The 18,805-nt window shown below is 36.3% G+C and overlaps 1 protein-coding gene across 1 annotated transcript; it reads left to right on the forward strand.

The window, feature by feature from the left end:
- Positions 1–1,279: 1,279 nt before the first annotated feature.
- FRG1 (FSHD region gene 1) lies at positions 1,280–15,266 on the forward strand. Its single transcript, XM_036839044.1, has 10 exons — positions 1,280–1,376; positions 1,473–1,550; positions 3,596–3,666; positions 7,714–7,839; positions 8,644–8,701; positions 9,044–9,158; positions 10,422–10,526; positions 12,937–13,028; positions 13,537–13,647; positions 15,161–15,266. The coding sequence occupies exons 2-10, from the start codon at positions 1,489–1,491 to the stop codon at positions 15,195–15,197; spliced, it is 777 nt and encodes a 258-aa protein (XP_036694939.1). The 5' UTR covers positions 1,280–1,376; positions 1,473–1,488; the 3' UTR covers positions 15,198–15,266.
- Positions 15,267–18,805: the final 3,539 nt, after the last annotated feature.

Here is an 18,805-nt window from a genome sequence, read left to right on the forward strand (position 1 = left end):
TTCCTTACCCATCCAATGTGTCTACTTGTGTTTTTCTATCACAACCCCTCCTATCTAGTCAAGTCACACTCTGTTCCACTCTCTTCATTATCCCACACCAGGATTTAGAATCTTACTATTTTAACTGACATTTAGGCAAGGTCTACTATGAAACAGGCATTGGGTACGGGTGTAGGTGAAACAAAGATAAATAAGCCATGGCTCCTGCGCTTGAAAAGCACGGTACTAAACTACAGATTGAGAAATGAAGGCTATCTGGGGAAACAGAGGAAGTCATTCAAAGATGGCTTTTTGGAGAAAATGAAGCCTGAGTTTGTCTTAAAGGCTGAAAAAAAAGGGCCACATGAAGAGGGTGGGTAAGAGTCTAAAGCAGCATTCTAGGCAGCAGAAGCAAACACAGAGCTCTCCAACATTTCCAATAATTTTGTGTGACTGGAATTAAGGTGGCAGGGGTTCAGTGGTGGGTAAAGGGGTCACGATCACCAGTTTATTAAGTGATGCTAGGATATTCCCTCCAGAAAGCAACAGGCTTCCCTTTAATAGATTTTAGGTAGAGGAATAATGATCAGTGATTTCTTTAGAGAGATCACTCAGCACTACAGAGGACGGTTTGGAAGGTGGCGAAAATGGAATCAGGGAGGTGGATTATCAAACTGATGAAGAGACTGGAACAGGTGACTTAAGTTGTGAAAGCCTCTCAAGACCCACCCTATATGGAAAGACCTCTCTGATTACATTAGTTTCCACGGTCCCCCTCCCACTCTACCGCCGCCCAAATTCCTAGTGAAATCTTCGGCCCAAATGTTGGCACTTAATTGTCTTTTATTTTATTCCCTATTTGTTTCCTGTACATTACTCGAGTCTCCCTCATTAAAACAGTACAATAAACGTTTATGTAATTGAGATGGCTCACGACGTCGTCCAAGGCCAGATAACGCGCTGTGTTACCCAGCGCCCCCGCCACCCCGCTCCCACACACCGGCTCAGCCCTCGGCCGCGGGGCGCAGTCAGGACCAGACCGCTGTGCAGAATCCGGAGGGTTGACGGAGTCATTTATTTCACCCTCTGATCTAACTATCGCCTCCTCCCGAGACCTAGCAGGCGGCTCTCTCCAGAGTGGCTCAAGACGCCGAGCAGGGCTGTGAGACCCGCCACATCCACCAGAGGGCGCGTCTCCCCGGTTTCCTCGCTTAGAAAGGCCCTAAGGTTCCCGTTCTCAGGACGGAGCAAATGAACGCTGGTATATTTAGGCCCTCTGCGGTTGCCGTAGCCCCAGGCTGTAAACAGGAAGTAGAATTCAATTTGGGACTCAATATTCGGGAGAGAAAGGCCAGGGATTCCGGGGAAACACGCCCACTCCGCTGATACGGTCTCAGGTAGTTTGGAGTTCATCCCCACTTTTGTGCCTCCCTCGCCCGCTTCTGCGCCGGTTCGCGTATCTTGCCCTGAGCCAGCTCCCTGTCTTAATACAGAAGCGTCACCGCAACCATGGCCGAATACTCCTACGTGAAGCCCACCAAACTCGTGCTCAAGGGAACCAAGGCCAAGAGGTAAACCGCGAGTTTGTGCGGGAGAATCTGCCCCTCTTTTCCGATAACCCTCCGCTCTCCCCTCCCAGCGGCTAGTCTGTGGAAGCCGCCGGGAGCTGTCATTCAGTCTCCCAGTCCTTGGGCCTGGCCTCCTGCCGGGATGGACTCAGTTCCCGGGGCTGGTGCAGAGACGCACCGCCACAGTCGCGCCCTAGCAGGGCGGACCGATAGCCCAAGAGCCACAAGTTCGGGTCCCTTGATGAGCCCCCCACCTCCAGACCTATGCTTGGTGGGTCTGTATTAGTCTGATCGTGTAGGTTATAACAGTAACTTCCTTTATTAGGAATAATTATTTTCAACATTGTCTCCCTCCCACCTAGAAAAAAATTAGCTTTTAATGCAATATGTAGATGTGGATTTTGAAAAGGATATGGGTTTGAACCTGGACTCCACTAATAACTAATTTTGTGATTTGTGGCAGGTACGTTAATATCTTTGAGCTTCCGTTTATTCGTTTATTGGGAGAGATTAATGATACTCTAAAAGGATTATTATGAGGATTAAGTGAGATAACATGTACAGTAAATAACTAGAGCCAAATACAAGGAAGAAGTTATAGTGGTGATTTATCAGTATTAGATTTTTAGGAAAAGATATCTGCCCACTCATACCTCCACCTCTTTTTTAACTGCTAGATTTGCTCGGGGTTGATTATTCACAAAAATGTTGAGCATTTCATCCTGGTCTGAGTGATAGAGTTTTAGGTACTTTTATGAGAGACGGAAAGAAAGTGTCAAGGAGCAAACTGAAGCCACTGCACTTGAGAACTCTGCCTAGGGGTCTGGCATCAAGAATTTCTCCTGAATACATGTGAAATTGTTACTGTCTGAATTCATAGGAGGGAGGGGAGAGTTAGCTTCTGAAAGCTTATTTTGTGATGAAAATACAAACAAGTGTGTCGTATAATCATTACAACTATCAATATAATTAACACATACATAGCACTTTCTATGTGCCAAGAACTGTTCTAAGTACTACATATTAACTTTTTTTTAAAGTCACTCTTGGTTTTCTTTTAATTATTGAGATATAATACATATACTATAAAATTCACCCTTTTAAAGTAGAATTCCGTGCCTTTTAGGATATTCACAAGGTTCACCACTGTCAAGTCGCTGAACATTTTCATCATCTCAGAAGGAAACCCCACCGTCATTAGCAGTCACTCCCCATTCTGCTCGTCCCCTAATCCCAGGCAACCACGAATCCACTGTTTGTCTGTATCAGTTTGCCTCTTCTAAATATTTCATATAAATGGAATCATACAATATGTGGCCTTTTGTACCTGGCTTCTTTTCCTTAGGATAACATTCCCAGGGTTCATCTATGTTATATTAGTACTCATTCCTTTTATGGCTGAGTAATATTCCATTGTATGGATACAACACAGTTTGTTTATCCATTCATCAGTTGATGGACATTTGGGTTTCCACTTTTTGGCACTTGTCAATGATGCTGCTGTGAATATTCTTATACAAGTTTCTGTGCGGACATATGTTTTCTTTTCTCTTGGGTGTATACCTAGGAGTAGAATTGTTAAGTCCTATGGTAACTCTGTGTTTAACTTTTTGAGAACGCCAAACTCTTTTCTAAAGTGGCTGCACCATTTTACATTTTCATGAGCAATGTATGAAGATACGCATTCTCTTAATCCTCACAACAGCCTTAAGAGTTGGGTTAAATTATTATCCTCATTGTGCAGGTGGGGCAACTGACTTACAGAGAGATTAAGTAAAATTTCCAAAAATCACAGAGCTAAGAAATGACAGAATCAGGCTTTTAAAAGGCAGTCTGGCTCCAGAGTCTGTTCTCTTAACTGTAACACAGTATGTACAGGATCAGAAGTGACTTCTCAGGATTAGAAGTAAGAGGGTATATCAATGTATATCGTTGTAAATCAATAATTTATATATCAATGTACATCTTAAAAGAGTTCTAAGATTCCATCTTATGACAGTATGCAAATCAATATATTTAAACTCATCTATATAAATTATCTCCTACAGTAAGAAGAAAAAGAGCAAAGAGAAGAAGAGAAAAAGAGAAGAAGATGAAGAAATTCAACTTGATATTGTTGGTGAGTCAGTTTTGTATACTTTATTCTGAGAAAAGTTAACATCAGTTGAGATCCCTTTAAAAATATTTTCCTAGTCGGGATAAGTAGTAAAAAGGAAGTAGAAGGAATTTATGACCGACTCATATTTGTCTTAAAGTGCTCAAATATTACTTATAGTTATAGATTGCTTTTATGCTCTAGCACAGTAGATGTCACTGCTGAGGTCTTTTCTTCAGCATCAGAACAAAGCACATGAGAGAGGAAACATGGTTCTCTGAATCATTACACTGCTTAATAACCCAGAGATTCTGATATATCATTTTAAAGGCCTAATATAGATAAATATTATTTAACCAAATACATTTTACAAATTATTTTCTCTTTCTCTTTTTTTTCATATTGATATCCAGTTGTCCCAGCATCACTGATGAATAGACTTTCCTTTCTCCATTAAAGTGCTTTGGTATCTTTGTCAAAAATCAATTGACTTTATATGTGTTAAGTCTATTTCTGGACTCTGTTCCATCGATTTGTCTACTGTTCTAGTGATATATTTGTCTTGATTATTGTCATTTTATAAAGTCTTGAAATTAGGTTGTGTGAATCTCCCAACTTTATACTTCTTCTTTATACTTCTGTACTTCCTTATACTCTTCTAGATCCTCTGCATTTCCATATAAATTTTACAATTTATTATTTTCTACCATAAATCCTGTTGGATTTTCTGGGAGAATTATATTGAATCTAGGTCATTTGGGGAGAATCAACATTAAGTGTACTTGGTCAGCATGGCACAGAACATATAAAATACAAATAATTTTAAATCATTAACTGTTACATTCTTAAGAAAGATTTAATGATCATAGGATGCTGATAATGATTCTGAGTAAAGCTTTTTTTTTTTACTCAAAACAGTTATAGCTATAAGTCAGAAATAAATTATCATGTAAACCTCTCACTAAATTATTTTAATTGTGGTAAAATATACATAACAAAATTTATCGCTTTAGCGATTTTTAAGTGTACAGTTCAGTGTCATTAAGTGCATTCACATTGTTATACAGCCATCACCACCATCCATCTCCAGAATTTTTTTCATCTTGCAAAACTGAAACTTTGCACCCATTAAATTATGAATGCCCATTCCTCACTCCCCTCTAGTCCCTGGAAACCTCCATTCTATTTTCTGTCTCTCTATTTTCTGTCTCTATGAATTCAACTACTCTAAGTACCTCAGAAGGGTGGAATCATACAGTATTTGTCCTTTTATGACTGTCTTACTTTGCATAATGTCTTCAGGGTTCATCCACGTTGTAGCATGTGTCAGAATTGCCTTCCTTTTTAAGGCTGAATAATATTCCGTTGTACGTATATACCACATTTGTTTACCCATTCATCTATCAATGAAAACATGGGTTCCTTCTACCTTTTGCCTGTGAACATGGTTGTATAGATATCTCTTCAAGACTCTGCTTTCATTTCTTCTTGGTATAGACCCAGAAATGGAATTGCTAGATCATGTACAGTAATTCTATTTTAAATTTTGTGAGAAACCACCATACCATTTTACATTCCCACCAGCAGTGCACAAGAGTTCCAGTTTCTCCACATCCTCATGAACACTTTGTTATTTTCTGTTTTTTTGATAATAGCCATCCTAATGGGTATGAAGTGGTATCTCATTATGGTTTTGGTTTGCATTTTCCTAATGATTAGTAATGCTGAGCATCTTTTCATGTTGTTATTGGCCATCTGCATATCTTCTTTGGAGAAATGCCTATTCAAGTCCTTTGCCCATCATTAGAATTAGGTTGCTTTTCTTGTGGTTGCTGAGTTTTAAGAGTTCTCTATATATCCTGGATATTTATTCCTTATCAAATACGTGATGTACAAATATTTTCTGGTTGTCTTTTTACTCTATTTATAGTGTCCTTTGATGCACAAAAATTTTTCATTTTGATGAAGTCCAGTTTGTTTATTCTTTTGTTGTTTGTGCCTTTGATGTCATATCCAAGAAATCATTGCCAAATCCAGTGTCATGAGGCTTCTCCCATATGCTTTCTTCTTAGAGTTTTATCTTGATAGTTTCAGCTCTTACATGTAGGTCTTTGGTCCATTTTGAGTTAGTATGTGTATATGATATTAGGTAAAGTCCAGCTTCATTTAAGCTAAACTTTTACTAATTTTTTTATTAGTTATGAAAAGCCTGACCTGTTTAGCTGAATAGATAATTTTGTACAGTGTGATTAACTCAATTTTAAAAATTTTTTATTATGGAAAATTTTCAAACTAATACATAAGTAGAGAAAAGAATGTAATGAATCTTCCATGAATATAATGAATCACTGAGCTTTAGTAATAATCAATATTTTAACAGTCTTGTTTCATTTACACACATGCCCACTGTGAGATAATCTCTCATGCATACGTTTTTCTGGAGAATTTTAAAATAAATAACAGATACTATGTCATTATACATATATACATAAATGTGCATTTCTTATAAGATCAATCTCTCTCTTTCTCTCTCTCTTTTCTTCCTTCTGTTTTGCTCTTTCTTTTAATACATAACACTATCATTATCAGACCCAACAAAAATTGGGTAAAATTTAGGTTTGTACTCAACAGTGAAAAGCTTTTCCTCTAAGGTCAGGAACAAGACAAGGATGCCCACACTTGCCACTTTTATTCAACATAGTATTGGAAATCCTACAGAGCAATTAGGCAAGAAAAATAAATCCAAATCAGAAAGTAAGAAGTAAAAATGTCACTATTTGCAGATGACAGGACATTATATACAGAAAACCCTAAAGACTCCACCAAAAAACCGTTAGAACTGATCAACGAATTCAGTAAAGTTGCAGAATACAAAATGAATATACAAAACTTTGTTGCATTTACTATACATTAATAATGAACTATCAGAAAGCAAAATTCACAATCCCATTTACAACTGCATCAAAAAGAATAAAATACCTAGGAATAAATTTACGAAGGTGGTGAAAGACCTGTACACTGAAAACTATAAGACATTCATGACAGAAATTGAAGAAGACATGTAGAAAAGATATTCCATGGTCATGGATTGGAAGAATTAATATTGTTAAAATGTCTAAACTAACCCCAAAGCAATCTACAGATTCAGTGCAATTCCTATCAAAATTCCAGTGGCATTTTTCATAGAAGTAGAACAAACAGTCCTAAAATTTATATGTACCACAAAAGACCCCAAATAATCAAAGCGATATAGAGAAAGAAGAACAAGGCTGGATGTATCACACTTCCTGATTTCAAAGTATATTATAAAGCTAAAGTAATCAAAACAGTATGGTACTGCCATAAAAACAAACACATAGATCAATGGAGCCGGATAGAGAGCCCAGAAATAAACCCATGCATATGCCAGGAATATACAATGAAGAAAGGACAGTCTTTTCAATAAATGATGTTGGGAAAACTGGACTGCTATCTTGTACCATACACAAAAATTAACTCAAAATGAATTAAATGTTTAAATGTAAGACCTGAAACCATAAAACTCCTAGAAGAAAAATATACGTAATAAGCTCCCTGACCTCAGTCTTAGCAATTGTAACTATAATCTGGAGGGATACATAGGAAACACGTTGTAATAGTCATTGCCTCTGGAAAGCAGTCGTGGATGACTGGAGGCTGATATGAGAGAGACTGTTCTGTATATATCATTTTGTGCCTTCATGTGTACTGCTATTTTATATTTTAAAAGAACCTAATCTTGACTGTGGTGGTAGTAACCTAGATCTACATACCCGCATAGAAACATACAAGTGAGTGTGTGTAAAAGTGATGAAATCTGAATAAGTTTCATGGATTGTATCAGTGTCAGTTTTTTGGTTTTGATACTGACTATAGTTATGCAAGATGTTAACCATTGGGAGAAAGTGATTAAAGGGTATATGAGATCCCCCTGTATTATTTCTTACAACTACAGAATAAAAATCTTAAATATGTTATAATGACAACAGCAACAAGTAAGAACCTTCTGTCAAATCCAGAATATAAATTTAAATTACTGATTTTATTTTTTAGGAATCTGGTGGACAGTAACAAACTTTGGTGAAATTTCAGGAACCATAGCGATTGAAATGGATAAAGGAACCTACATACATGCACTTGACAATGGTCTTTTTACACTGGGAGCCCCACATAAAGAAGGTTTGTGTCTGGTAGAAGCAATGGAAGGGAAAAGGCTACAGTATATATTTTATGACATTCATTCACTTAGGCCAAATTCTAACAAATCTCGAATATATTCCAAATGAATGAATCCATTGATTTGACTCTTCCATTTTTTTTCCTTCTTCACTATTTACCAGTTATTGGCAACTCCCTCTTTCCAGTGTAAGCATTTGAAAACATTCTGTATAGTTCCAAAAGAGTATCCATGGGAATAAAAAACAATATGAATAATTGAAATAAGTAGAAAGAAAAAGAAAACCTGGTTGAGTCAAAGGTTTGAATTCCTTCATTCTTTAGACCTTTTGCCAAAACTAACCTGGAGCATTAACTAACTGTTAATAACTTAAAGTTTTCTCATTCCTTTTAGCCCATGGGAAGAAGCACTAATGAGATACAAAGAAATCAGATTAAAAAGCAGTAGCTTCTTGTCTGAATGGCCATCTCTTGAATAAATTAAAGCATTTAGCTTTTTAAATATTAAGTGCTTATTTGTCTCTGTGCTGACTGCATTTTAAAATACAAAGAGACAGTATCTTGGAAGTGACTAAATAAGCATCATGCTGACCTATCTTGTTAAGTATGTAAAACTAAACATGATTTATATAGAAGATAAAGTAACTCTTGATACTATGAATACTGTATTATAATTACATCATAATACAATATTCTTACGTTTGTTTTTAAAAGAAAAAGAGCTACTTCTTTCAAGCTAAAGAGTATCTTTATATGTATATTTATAAGAAATGTCAAATTTATTTCAAATTGTTTTTTCTCCTGTAGTTGATGAGGGTCCTAGTCCTCCAGAGCAGTTTACAGCTGTCAAATTATCTGATTCTAGGTAAGCTTGAGTTGAACTATAATTAATATATTGTAATACAATATGATACATTGTAATAGAATATTATATATCCATTAAAAGTAGTGTTTTTGAAGAATAATGAATTTGGAAAATGTTTGCTATATAAGGTATTATATAATACTTGTATTAAAAAAGTAGAATATTAAATTGTATACATAGAACTACATTGTCCAATATGGTAGCCACTAGCCACACATGGCTTTTGAACATTTGGACTGTGGTTAGTCTTTAATTTTTATACACACACATACTATTTTTATGTTCCACATTTAATTTCCTTTCTCTCCGTTTTTAACATTGATCTATTTTATTGATCTGAAGAATTGCCCTGAAATCTGGCTATGGAAAATACCTAGGTATAAATTCAGATGGACTTGTTGTTGGGCGTTCAGATGCAATTGGACCAAGAGAACAATGGGAACCAGTCTTTCAAGATGTAAGTACTCTTATTGTTTATAAAAGTTCCTTGTCAGTGAATGAGAAAGTCTCTTAACATTCATTGAGAACATATGTTCAAAAAAAGTAGACTGCAATAATGCATTAAATTTTTTAAAACCAACATGAATTCATAACCTTAAAAAGATCTCAAAAAATAGTACAACACAGGGGAAAAAAAAACAATCAACAAAGTGAAAAGACAAGCTATGGATTGGGAAAAGTATTTGCAAACCATATATCTGATAAGGTGTTAATGTCCAAATTATATAAGAAACTCATTCAATAGCAAAAAAAAAGAAAAATTAAAAAAAGGGCAAAGAAACTGAATAGATATTTTTCATTATATCAACAGAAAACGCCAACATATGATAAGGCCAGGATGATGAGTCAGATACTACCAGTTATACAGAATTTGAGGGATGTTCATTTCACTTTATTTTTGGGGAAAACACTAAGTTTTAAAATTTTAAATTTAAATGAAAGAAAGACTTAAAAGTCCCTGATGTAACAAGTAAAACTTTATTACACAAAGGTACTCAGCAGAAAGATCAGCAGCACAGATTTAAATCACCTTGGACTATACAGCCACATCCAAGCTTACCAAAAGTCATGCAGACGACAGAAAACCCAGCCCTTACCACCTCAGATAAGAAATTAAGTCAAATCCGTGTTATTAGCACTTTTGTAACTGGATATGATAGAAGATTTAATTCTTCCTACACCCAAAAGTCCCTCAGACATTGATTCTTAAAGTTCTGAACAATAAATTCAAAGGCATCGAAGGCTAGCTTTTATGAGATATATTTTCTCTGCATTTTTTTTCTTTTTTTTAAATTTTATTGAAGTATAGTTGATTATACCTCTGTCAACTATGATATGTTTTTATATTTTCTAATTATGGAGAAAAATTTAAAACACTACTATTATAACTGTTTTTGTCTTTAAAGCTAACTTTTTAAAATACTAAATCAGTTATATCCTCAATAAATCTCTGAGGCCAAAGGAAATAATTCTATTCCATACAGTTAGAATTTAGTCCTACTAATAGAATATACTAAAAATATTTAATGTGGTTATCTTTGAGTAGTAAGATTATAGGTGATTTTGGTTTTCTCCTCTGTATGTTTTTTTATTTTTCCAGGTTTTCTTCACATTATTTTTCCTGATTACTTTTAGACATGGGAAAAAATCAGTCTCAAGACTTAAGAATTTTTTTCACAGGTATTCTTATAACTTGTTTCTTATTATTTTGTCCATTTAGGGGAAAATGGCTTTACTGGCCTCAAACAGCTGCTTTATTAGATGCAATGAAGCAGGTGATATAGAAGCAAAAAGTAAAACGGCAGGAGAAGAAGAAATGATAAAGGTAATCATGAGACTTTTCTATAGACTAATACACGTCACATGTATGATGTGACTACGTCTCTTTAAAATGTTGTAGTCTGATCCAGATTCGCTGTGTGTAATGCATTAGTGAGGGCCAGAGTGGAAGGCTTAAAGAAATGAGGGAAAAAAGCCTTTTCTAAAGTGGCTTTAATCCTTATAAATAAAGCATAAAAATCCATGTTACATTTTCTCTACTATCAGCATAATTTAAACACATCTATCAAGCATCTGTATATGTTTTAAATTCTGTGTCATATATTTGATTTTATTTTTTAAATGTTCTTGATTTTCATAATCCTCAGTCTCACAGTCTTACAGTATTCTTTTTACCTTGAAAAATATCACTAATCTTTTTAAACAAGAATGTTAATACCAGTAACTCTTCATTTCATCATTTGGAGTTGATTGATGGAGAAAAAAATACCATTCTAGACAGCTCAAGAATTAGAAGTTTCGGTCTATCTTCCATAGTTTTCTCAAAAGCCATTTTCACTGCCAAAATCTCAAAAAATTTAAATCTAAAACCTAGATTTTCTTGTTATATTTTAAAAAGTATTAGTCATAATATTTTTCAATTATGTAAACAAAACTACAGCAAGTAGCTGCAGGTACTCTGCTGAGTGAGGCACATGCATAGTTGTCTTTCATCTTCATAGTGTTCCTGTGAGGTTGTCTTAACTTTACAGAGGAGGAAACAACCTTTGACCTCCCCTACATCCTCACTGGTTTGATCAGTCACTTCATGAAGTCACACAGATAAAGTGGAGACAGGATGTGTACCCAGGCCCAACTGACTCTAGAAATTACGTTCCACACCACACTGCTTCTCAGGAAGCAGTCATTAGAAAAATGCTGGTGGATTTCTGACTCACCTATTTTTAGTTTTATTTATTTATATTTAATTTTATTGTATCATGCTTGAATTGTTTTTCATCTGGATTACATTATAAAAGTATGATTATTGAAGACAAGCAGTACAAATGTATGTGCAGTACTTTGCACATCTACAGAAGTAAAAAAACACTATGCTATATTTATCAATAATTACAACTGGGCTTCCCTGGTAGCGCAGTGGTTGAGAATCTGCCTGCCAATGCAGGGGACACGGGTTCGAGCCCTGGTCTGGGAAGATCCCACATGCCGCGGAGCAGCTAGGCCCGTGAGCCACAATTACTGAGCCTGCGCGGCTGGAGCCTGTGCTCTGCAATAAGAGAGGCCGCGACAGTGAGAGGCCCGCGCACCATGATGAAGCGTGGCCCCCGGTCGCCGCAACTAGAGAAAGCCCTCACACAGAAACGAAGACCCAACACAGCCATAAATAAATAAATAAATAAATAAAATTAAAACAAAAAAAAAAAATTACAACCGTTTTTATGTGAAGTACCTGTCAGATTTCCCTGGGTCTGTCTGGTTAGTCAGGCACCTGGAAGCTCTGAGCAATGATACTCCAGGACTCTTTCCACCTTGCCTTTTACGTTGCAGGCTCTGCCAGTCTGTGTCAGCATCCACCTTTATAGCCTAGCCTTATCTCCCAGAACACATTCCCTCCTGCCAAAAGCAGTATTGTGTCACAGACCTGGCCCAGAATTTCCCCAGGTCTTCTAGGACTCCTCCAGCCAAAACGGTTGCACACGTATTATTTGCACATGCCTATTGCTCACCAGTTTCTAAGCAATCTTGGAATTGTGCTCTAAGCCACAGAGATCCCTTTCCAGATGTGGGTCCTTTGGGTTGCAAATTGCCAGTTTCATGGCCCTGAATTCTGTCCTCTTCTTACCCCACTCAGTTGATCCTAATTGCTATATCTGTATCAATTAATTTATGGAATGTTTTAGTAAGTATCTGTCAAAACTTATGAAAGTATAAGGAGGATTTAAAAGGGATAGATTCCAATTAGATGAAAACAAATTGTGCTATGTTAAAAGTTTTAATGTGTTGGTAATATCCTATGCATAGTAGAACAGCTACTATCTTAAACTTTCAGTGTTATAAAATGAACACTAAATAGCAGGATAATTTGATCCTACTGTATTTACTTTTGCAGCCAAAATTAAACTAGTTAAATTATTGCCTAATTGGCTTAGCGGGATCGGATCTGTAAAATGCTTTTCAAATAAGTTTCTCTTCAGTGTTTCTGATGTAAGGGCTCTAAAGAAACATATAATAGCAATTATTTAGATAAATTATATATATAAATAAAAACACATATCTAGAATCCTTTACTTTGCAGTGAAAATTGTAGAATCTGTCTTTTTCTGAATCTAATTGCAGAGTTAACTGTTTTCTTCTTTTGCATAAGAAATCACCTAGAATGTTCTTTTGTAATAAGCAAGGTGGAGCAGGGGGAAGATAAATGTGTAACCTGTTGGGTTCTCATCTCCAATATGCAGATTAGATCCTGTGCTGAAAGAGAAACTAAGAAAAAAGATGATATTCCAGAAGAAGACAAAGGAAATGTTAAACAGTGTGAAATCAATTATGTGTACGTATATTTTTTCCTTTTAGAACTGTAGATTTGGCAGTGACATGCTTCTCAAGGCACCTAAAATAAAATAACCTGAAGGACAAGCAGAGACAACATAACGTAGACTCTAGGACAGAGCACTAAACTGAATGCTTCTGTTAAGGCTTCAGTTTTCGTAATTATCATCCTGCTAGCTTTCAATGCTCAAGTCATTTGAGTTAGTCTATTCTCCCTACTCTATAGAGTGTCTGTCACTGTCAGTACATAATGCCAACCAAGTGCTGCCAGGACACAGGAGACTCCAGCCAACATTCCAAAGCTTGAGTTTGTAGAGCTATCCAAACAACTGCCTCCTTGATGGTGGGGTACTAAAGTCATTTTTGATGTTGAAAAGTTGTATGTTATTTAAGAAAAACAATTAGTTTTTTTAAATAAACAAAAAACTTTTTAAAATATTTTAAGCTCATCAGTAAACATGTATAATCAAAGTTTGAGATATTTTTCAAGAAAGATATTTTCTTAACAGAAAGAAATTCCAGAGCTTCCAAGACCACAAACTTAAAATAAGTAAAGAAGACAGTAAAGTCCTTAAAAAGGCCCGGAAAGATGGATTTTTGCATGAAACACTTCTGGACAGGTAGGTATATTTTTAATCATTTCCAACTATTTTCAGTGGCCAATAGAAGTAGTGTATATAAACCCATGTTCTTTTTTTAATTGCTGTAATTTTCAAATTTTTGTCTTTATTTTTAAGTTTTGAATGTGGTGGTATTACCTTAAAAGGACATCATAAGTCTGGGAAAAGATCACCAAGAAAGAATATCTGGAAATAGCCAGATTCCAAGTGCTTATATATTTTATTGCAAGAAATTCAGGTCTGACTGAAACTGTTTCATAAATTTATTTACCATCAACTTTTTATAACTATTAGAACCAGGGCTAGAAAGAAGTTGTTTGACTAATTTCAAAATTCAGTGGGTTCTATTAAAGTAGTACAGGTTTCCAAAAATGAGATAAAAATCAGTTTAAAAATTTCTAAGTATAAAATTGAATAACAAAATTGAAGCACTTTTATTAAGTTGAATTCAGACGTGTGCAGGATATTTATCATAGCCCATTATTAATATTTCTTTATTAGTATTCCTATTTAGGTAAGTAGTGTCCTAGATTTACAACATTTAAAAAATGCTTAGAAAATAAATAAAATTAAATTGAAAAAAAATAGATACAGAAGAGGTATAATGTATGTAAATTTAGTTTGTAAACTGTAAAAGGGTTATGTAGATAATGGTATTATTGTTATCACTATCAATAATATTAATATTAAAGTGTGAATAATAATATTTACTACCTCTTGAAAATAATTCTTTTTGCCTAGCTTTATGAAGTTTCTAGAATTCCACTTCAGTAAAAACATTTTAAAAGTTTATTTCATCTTCATTCAGAATAAAAAATAAATTAAAAAAAATGGTTAGAGAGGTTTAGCTGTGAGCTTACAAGTATAAATCAAGGAAGTGCCAGATCGAGAGAGAATTTGGTAATCTCCTGCCACTCATTCAAGTCTTATGTTGCAAAATTAGTCTTAAGACATTTCTTTACATTCCTTGATACAGTGTTTTATCAGGTATTTTCTGTTAACCAGTTGATCAGGTGGTTACCTAAAGATAGCAAATGATGTAATAATTGTTTCCAGCTGAGCAAATTTAACATGTACCTATTTCTAAGAAATCAAGAATAGGCTATAAATAATAATCAGGATATGGACTCAAAAGAAACAGAGTAAGGTCTGTGTCCTCTAACTTTTATCACTTATGAAAATACAACATTGCCACCTTGTTAAATAGAAGCTTAGGGCAAGCTTAAATTCAGAGGCAATTAAAATCGCTGTTATGGATTTAAAAAGCCCTTAAGCAACATGAGTTAAAGATCAGGAAAAGATTTTTTTTGTAAGAATAAAATCCATGTAGTATGAAACACAAAATTGAAAAGTAAAATTTTAATTAAAATATTTTAATATAAGCGGTGTGGTAATATAATAACCAAAATTGAGAGCACAGTTTCTGAGCATGAGTTTATGTTTAGTAGCAGTTGGCTATATATGACATGTTTCTACATAGATTAATTTTTATTATTTGTTTTTGTTTAAACAGGAGAGCCAAACTGAAAGCTGATAGATATTGCAAATGACCAGGATTTTTGTTTCTGTCTTCTCCTTTTTTTCTGAATAAAAAAATCAGTGGAAGTGTTTTCACAGAATTATTGGGCTGTTATGGAATTACTGCTGAACCAGTTGCTAGATTTAACCAAGATTAATCAAGTTTAATTGAGATTCTCCATGGATGTACTTTTTTAGTCAACTGCAGTGTTTCACGTGGAAATGAAACTTAGAGTACACACTTGAAGTACCACAGAATTCGCTTTCTTTTTTTTCCTGTCATAAAGCATGAAGTGCTACTCTGTGAAACTGATACTTGTGCAGCTTGTGGAAGCTGTCTTATTGCTTTACAGTCTTACTTTGCATTACTTAGTACAATAGATGCCTAATCAGTACCTTTAAAAGGAAATTAGAAACTCCCAATCCAATCAGTCAGCAAGGCTTTGATTCTACCTCTTAAATATTGCCCAAATCACACACAAGCCAAACAAATATCAGGACAAGGGGGCTGCACAGAGAGAAAGAAATCGGGTATTAAGCAGTGGGGTGGGAACAGGAAACGTTTTACAAAAGAGCAAGTAGGTTCAGAACAGAGGATAAGAGTAAAATTGGGGAAATTCCCTACTTAGGACAGTTTAGCCACAATGGATGTGTATTTATATAATGCTTTCATCCTCACGTATGGGATGGGATGGGCGCTATTAAAGAGGTTCAGACACTAAGCATTGCTGAGGTCTGCTATGCTGAGGCAGTTTTATTCCTAGCCTGTCTCTTTCTGAGTTCCTGAACACAGTATTCAGGATGTCATCTAACCCTGTGAGTGTTCCCGAACCGGCTTGTATACCAGTTGCCTGGACTTCACCACTGGAAATTCTGCTTCAGAAGAGCTAAGGTTGGCCGAGGCATTTTTATGTTTTTACAATTCCACATTGATTCCAATGCACAGCCATGACTGAGACCTGGTGCCACACCTTGTCTAATTCTCAGCTTTTATATTTATATTCCATCTGTCACCAACTCTAGACTTTCATGGCCCCTCTACAGCAAGGTAGCTAAGCCACCAACATCAGCCTTATAAAGGAGAAGCTCTTGCTGTAGCTCTGGCCCTAACTTGGCATTCCAATTCCAGTCGCTGGACATTCCCCCATATTGCTTTCTCCCTCTTCGGATCCTTGGATACGTACTACTCTGATCCCCCAAAGCAGCAGTTCTCAAGCAGGGCCTATTTTGCCCTCTGGGGCACATTCTGGAATGTCTGGAGGCATTTTTTTTTTTTTTTTAAGAAATTCACGTTCTTTTTTATTTATTTATTTATGACTGTGTTGAGTCTTCATTTCTGTGCGAGGGCTTTCTCTAGTTGCGGCAAGTGGGGACCACTCTTCATCGCGGTGCGCGGGCCTCCCACCATTGCGGCCTCTCTTGTTGCGGAGCACAGGCTCCAGACGCGCAGGCTCAGTAATTGTGGCTCACAGGCCCAGTTGCTCCGTGGCATGTGGGATCTTCCCAGACCAGGGCTCGAACCCATGTCCCCTGCATTAGCAGGCAGATTCTCAACCACTGCGCCACCAGGGAAGCCCTGGAGGCATTTTTGGATGTCACAACTGGGAGAACAGGGGGTACTCTGGCATTTAGAGGGTTAGAAACTAGGAATGCTGCTACACATCCTGCCATGCACAGGACAGCCCTGCCTTACAACAAAGAGTCATCAGCCAAACTGCCAGTGGTGCCGAGATTGTGAAACCTGCCCCAGGACTTAGTCTAGTCCTTGCTGTTGTCAGCTCCCCAACCTCTAAAAAGAATTGGTTCAAATTTATATACGTAAGAATCGCCTAGGGTACCTGTAGATTTCCAAGACCCATCCTTAGAGGTGCATATCTAGGATTAGTCCCCAAAACTGACATTTAACAAGCACTCCAGGTAATTCGGAAGCAAGCGATCTGAACCACACTTTGAGAAACACTACCCTCAAGTGACTGAAGTCTTATTTCCAACAGTGGCCTGGTACCAAAGGCCATCTGCCAGCCAACTGATTTCCCTGGAACAGACATTCTGTCTGCCTGAATTTCTGAACGTAGTATATTCCTGGACTCCTTGTCACCATGCTCACCCTCATGTTCACCTGGTTCCTGCCCCCATTTGAGAGAGCAGGACTAATTACAGGTCCTGGCAACTGGAGGATACAGATTAAAAACAGGCATCGCCTGCCCTCATGGAGTTTATACACTAGTGAAGGAGGACAACAAATGAATAAAAATTGCAGGTAATAGGTGAGTATTCCTTCCCTGTTTCCAGCATTGCACTTTATACAACCCCCATTATGCACTGAAGTTAGTCTGGGAGAGTGGCAGAGATCAAGAATGTTTCTACATAGAGTCATGTGGTGCACATTTTTCCATCTTGTGCATGAGCATATCATGAGAAATTTTGTTTAAAGCACTATCAAAATCAAGATACATTCTGATCAAACATTTCCCTGATTTACTAGTTTAGTAACCTTATCAAAAGGAAGGTTATATACAATAAAAGCACAAACAAAAAGCTCCCCACACCCAATTTTGACTGCTCACACATTTTCAGATTAGATCATTTTGATTTTTCTATCTTCAAGTTCACTGACTCTTTTATCATCTCTAAACTGCTATTAAACCCATCTGGTGACTTTTTAATCTCAGACACTATTTTTCACTTCTAGAATCCATTTGATCCTGTGGTTATTGCTATTGTTATAATTTCTTTTTCTCTGCTGAAATTTCTTATCCATTCATTGAAAGTCTTTTTTTGGTGTTTTTGTTTTTGTTTTTAGGCAGAATTATAATAGCTACCTTAAAAATCCTTGTCTTCTAATTCCAACATCTGGGTCATCTCAGGATCAGTCACCACTGATTGCCTTTTCTTTTTAGTATGTTTCTTCATATGTCTGATATAATTAGACTGTATCCTGGACATTGTGAATAATACATTATAGAAACTGTGGATTCTGTTTTGTCCTTCTGAAGAATCTTCGTTGTTTAGTAGGCAGTTAACATGGTTGACCTCAAGCTCCAAATTCTATCTCCCCACGGTGGGCAACAGCTGAACTATCCTTTTAGTTCTTTCAGTTTTAGCCGGGCTGCTTGAAGCCTGCCCCACAGATGCGGAGTTCTGAGATCAGTGAGAGATTCGGGCAGTATGGCTACCCTCTGTGGCTTTCTTCTTTTTTCAGGATTTCCTCCTCACTTTCTAGACTCTGGTGACTCTGAACTCTGTCCTCAGATTCCTCAACTACTAAGACTAAAGGTTTCTAATGACTCTTAGTGGCACTGCCTGGGGCCTGCCCTAAGTTGAAAAAATGTTGAAAATATGATTCCCTTCTTACTAGAATTAACTCCCCTCAAGTTTCTGTGTACTTTTGGTCACTCTCCTTTACCTTTAGATAATTTTTAATATTTTGTCGAAAGTTTAATTTTTGTGTATGTGAGAGGGTTACTCTAGTCAAGCGACTCCACCATGACATGCTCAAACTCTTATTTTTTCCTTGCCCTCTCTTCCCAAATTAAGGACCTGCCTGGACTTTCCTAAATACAGATACAAAACTCACCAACATCCTACAGAAAGAAGTTAATAAAGAAATCATTAAAATCAATGAATACATTCATACATC

Source organism: Balaenoptera musculus, chromosome 21, assembly GCF_009873245.2.
Source record: "Balaenoptera musculus isolate JJ_BM4_2016_0621 chromosome 21, mBalMus1.pri.v3, whole genome shotgun sequence".
Lineage (NCBI taxonomy): Eukaryota > Metazoa > Chordata > Mammalia > Artiodactyla > Balaenopteridae > Balaenoptera > Balaenoptera musculus.